The sequence below is a fragment of the Microtus ochrogaster genome, linkage group LG5, assembly GCF_000317375.1.
Source record: "Microtus ochrogaster isolate Prairie Vole_2 linkage group LG5, MicOch1.0, whole genome shotgun sequence".
NCBI classification, from domain to species: Eukaryota; Metazoa; Chordata; class Mammalia; order Rodentia; family Cricetidae; genus Microtus; species Microtus ochrogaster.
Window position 1 is genome coordinate 18,222,469 of NC_022031.1, and position 2,629 is coordinate 18,225,097.

The 2,629-nt window shown below is 44.2% G+C and overlaps 1 protein-coding gene across 2 annotated transcripts in view; it reads left to right on the forward strand.

Moving 5' to 3' along the window:
• The window catches only part of Pde7a (phosphodiesterase 7A), a 99,704-nt gene that overhangs the window by 59,386 nt on the left and 37,689 nt on the right, over positions 1-2,629 (forward strand). For both annotated transcript variants that reach the window (XR_003378243.1, XM_005361902.3), the window contains exon 2: positions 13-73. Coding sequence is in view for 1 of the 2 variants with exons in the window: in XM_005361902.3 (XP_005361959.1) it covers positions 13-73 (61 nt within the window). In the remaining variant the exon portion in view is untranslated. The remainder of the gene's footprint in view (positions 1-12; positions 74-2,629) is intronic.

Here is a 2,629-nt window from a genome sequence, read left to right on the forward strand (position 1 = left end):
TTTTTTTTTCAGAGACGTGGAGCTATTTCCTATGACAGTTCTGACCAGACTGCGTTATATATTCGTATGCTCGGTAAGCACAGTTTGTATCAGTGGCAGTTAATTTTGTTGTCGTATTATTTGGGATGAGATATCTCTCATTATGTAGCCTTTTCATTACTTTTTATAGCAGAGATTGAAGCCAAGCATCTAAAAACTAATACTAAATGTGATGAATAAATAGGGGCGGTTTACAGTTAAGACAATGTAGAAGTCTGGTTTAATGGGACGGTATTTTTAGTGTACAGCTTTGTACTGTTCTAGAGCATTTTTGTGGAAAATGGGTTTCTAGAGCTGCTAAATAAAGACGTGCTGTCAGCATGGACAAGGACGAGCCTGAGCCATTGCTGTGGGGCAGTCTTCATTGTGTTCTGGGGGGGATCTACTGAGAGAGCTTGGTGCTTACGCTTCTTATGTGTTAGCGTGTTTCACACATCCATGTAACTGGCTGCGTGTACATATTCAATTTTTCCCTCCTGCCTTTGTCGGCATCCTCATTACCCAAACACATCCCTTGCTCTTTATGTCACACTATTAAACATGCACAGTGATACCCCAGTAGGCATATTTGCTTGTCTTTGAGGAGTTGGTCCTGTCTTTTCTCCTCATGTTTAGAATTCTCCCTCCAGCTTTAAGATACTGAGCTAATTGTTATAGTTTATCTACCTCTGTTCCTCCTTTGTTTTCTTCACTAACTTTTTATACTCTTAAGCCTAAATGTATCCTCAAGTTCTGTTTTTGCTCTTACTCCTTCCTCTTTAATTTGCTCTGTATTTTGCGTGTCTTACCCACTTCCATTCTGTCCTACTACAGCAGGTGTTTGTTCCTCATTTCCTCTTCCCCTGCCTCTTAAAAACGATGTTTATGGTTCTTTCACCCCTAAAGCAAAGTTCTAGATGTGTTTACTCTGTTTCTATGGGTGCTTCCTGATGGGTGAATGATGGATACCTCAGACTTCTAACAGGCCTGGGAAGATTTGTTTTCCCCATCTGTGGTCTTGCCATCTCAGTAGATATCACCTCCAGTCTCTCAGGATGCGGTCGTTCTCGACTCCTGTTTCTGGCACACTCCTTGTCTAGTTCATTGACAAGTGCAGGTACCATGAAAGAAACTGGCACCGCACCATCCTGACCATGTCACCACTCTAAACCCTGGTTATTGTCTTGCTTCTTGAACTTGTTCCTTAATTGGTCTTCCTGAGCTGTGGTCTGCACAGCCAACGTGAACCTTTTTCATACATAAATAGTCACCTGAAGTCATCTTCACTGTGTGTTCAGAGTACTCTAAGGACCTTTGACCTTAGAGTAACAGCCAAAACTGGTGTGTTAGGTCCCAGTGTCCAGTGTGACCCAGCCTGATGCCTCTTTGACCCCACTTTTCCCAAGTTCCCTTTCCCAGCATGCCTGTCAGACTGGTGTTTTTACTTGTCTGTGAAATGCCAAGTGTGCTCCTGGCTTAGGGCATTCATGCTTGCTCGTCCTTGTGCTTGGAAGCCTCTTTCCTCTGATGGCCTCAGGTCCCTGTCTAGACAGCTCTTCAGTGAGGACTCCCCTACGACACGATTCCTCCCCATCTCTCCATTCCCCGTCCTCCTAGCTCACTTTATAGCTTCTCACCCTCCTCCATGGAAAGCAGTTATGTGCTTGTTTCATTCGCTCAGCCCTGGGAAGGTAAACTTCATGTACTGGTGTGTGCTGGGTCTGACGTGCACTCAGCAGACCTTTGTCATCCTGACGACTCCCTGCATCTGACGACTCCCTGCATAAAAGAGGCCTCGGTGGATAAAGATGATCACAGTTGATGAAGGGCGATCCTTCGAGTAAGTCAGTGTCTCAGAAGCACGAAGTGGCAGTGGGAAGCTGAAGCTCCTACGAGGGTCTCCTCTGTTGTGAACGTGGTCACTGCGGACAGCATTAACAGGAAAGTGCTGCTTTGGAACCTTGGGTTTAAGTTGTCCTTTGCACGAACTTGAGACATAGAAATGCGATTTGATCCACCAGAACCCAATTTCTGCTTCCACAGAATGGGAACTAAGGTTCTTCTTATTTGGGTTTGACTGCAGAATTTAACAGTGCCTATGATACAAAGAATGCCTGGTAATTGGTTGCTAAATTACCTGAAAATCATGTGGGTTTATGTAAGAACAACATCAAACGGATAAAAACAAAAGTTTAAGAACTTGATAAAATGATGTGGGATTCTCCTCTGTATGCTGTGAATATGTTTTATCACCATTGGTTAATAAAGAAGCAGGGCAGAATAAAGCCAGGTGGGAAATCCCAAAAGAGATAGAGAGAGTAGGTGGGGTCGTTCAGTGCCACGTAACTGCTGAAGGAGAAGGACGCTGGAACCTTACCAGTGGGCCACAGCTTCATGGTGATACACAGGTTAATAGAAATGGGTTAATTTAAGATGTAAAAGCTAGCTAGGGATATGCCTGAGTCATCGGCCAAACAGTGTTGTAATTAATGCAGTTTTTGCGTGATCATTTAGGTCTGGGCAGCTGGGAAACCAAAGTGCAGTCTTCATTTTCACTAAAACCCTAGGGGAGAAGAGAGATTTCTAATTGCAGAGTCCAGTGGGAGTTTGC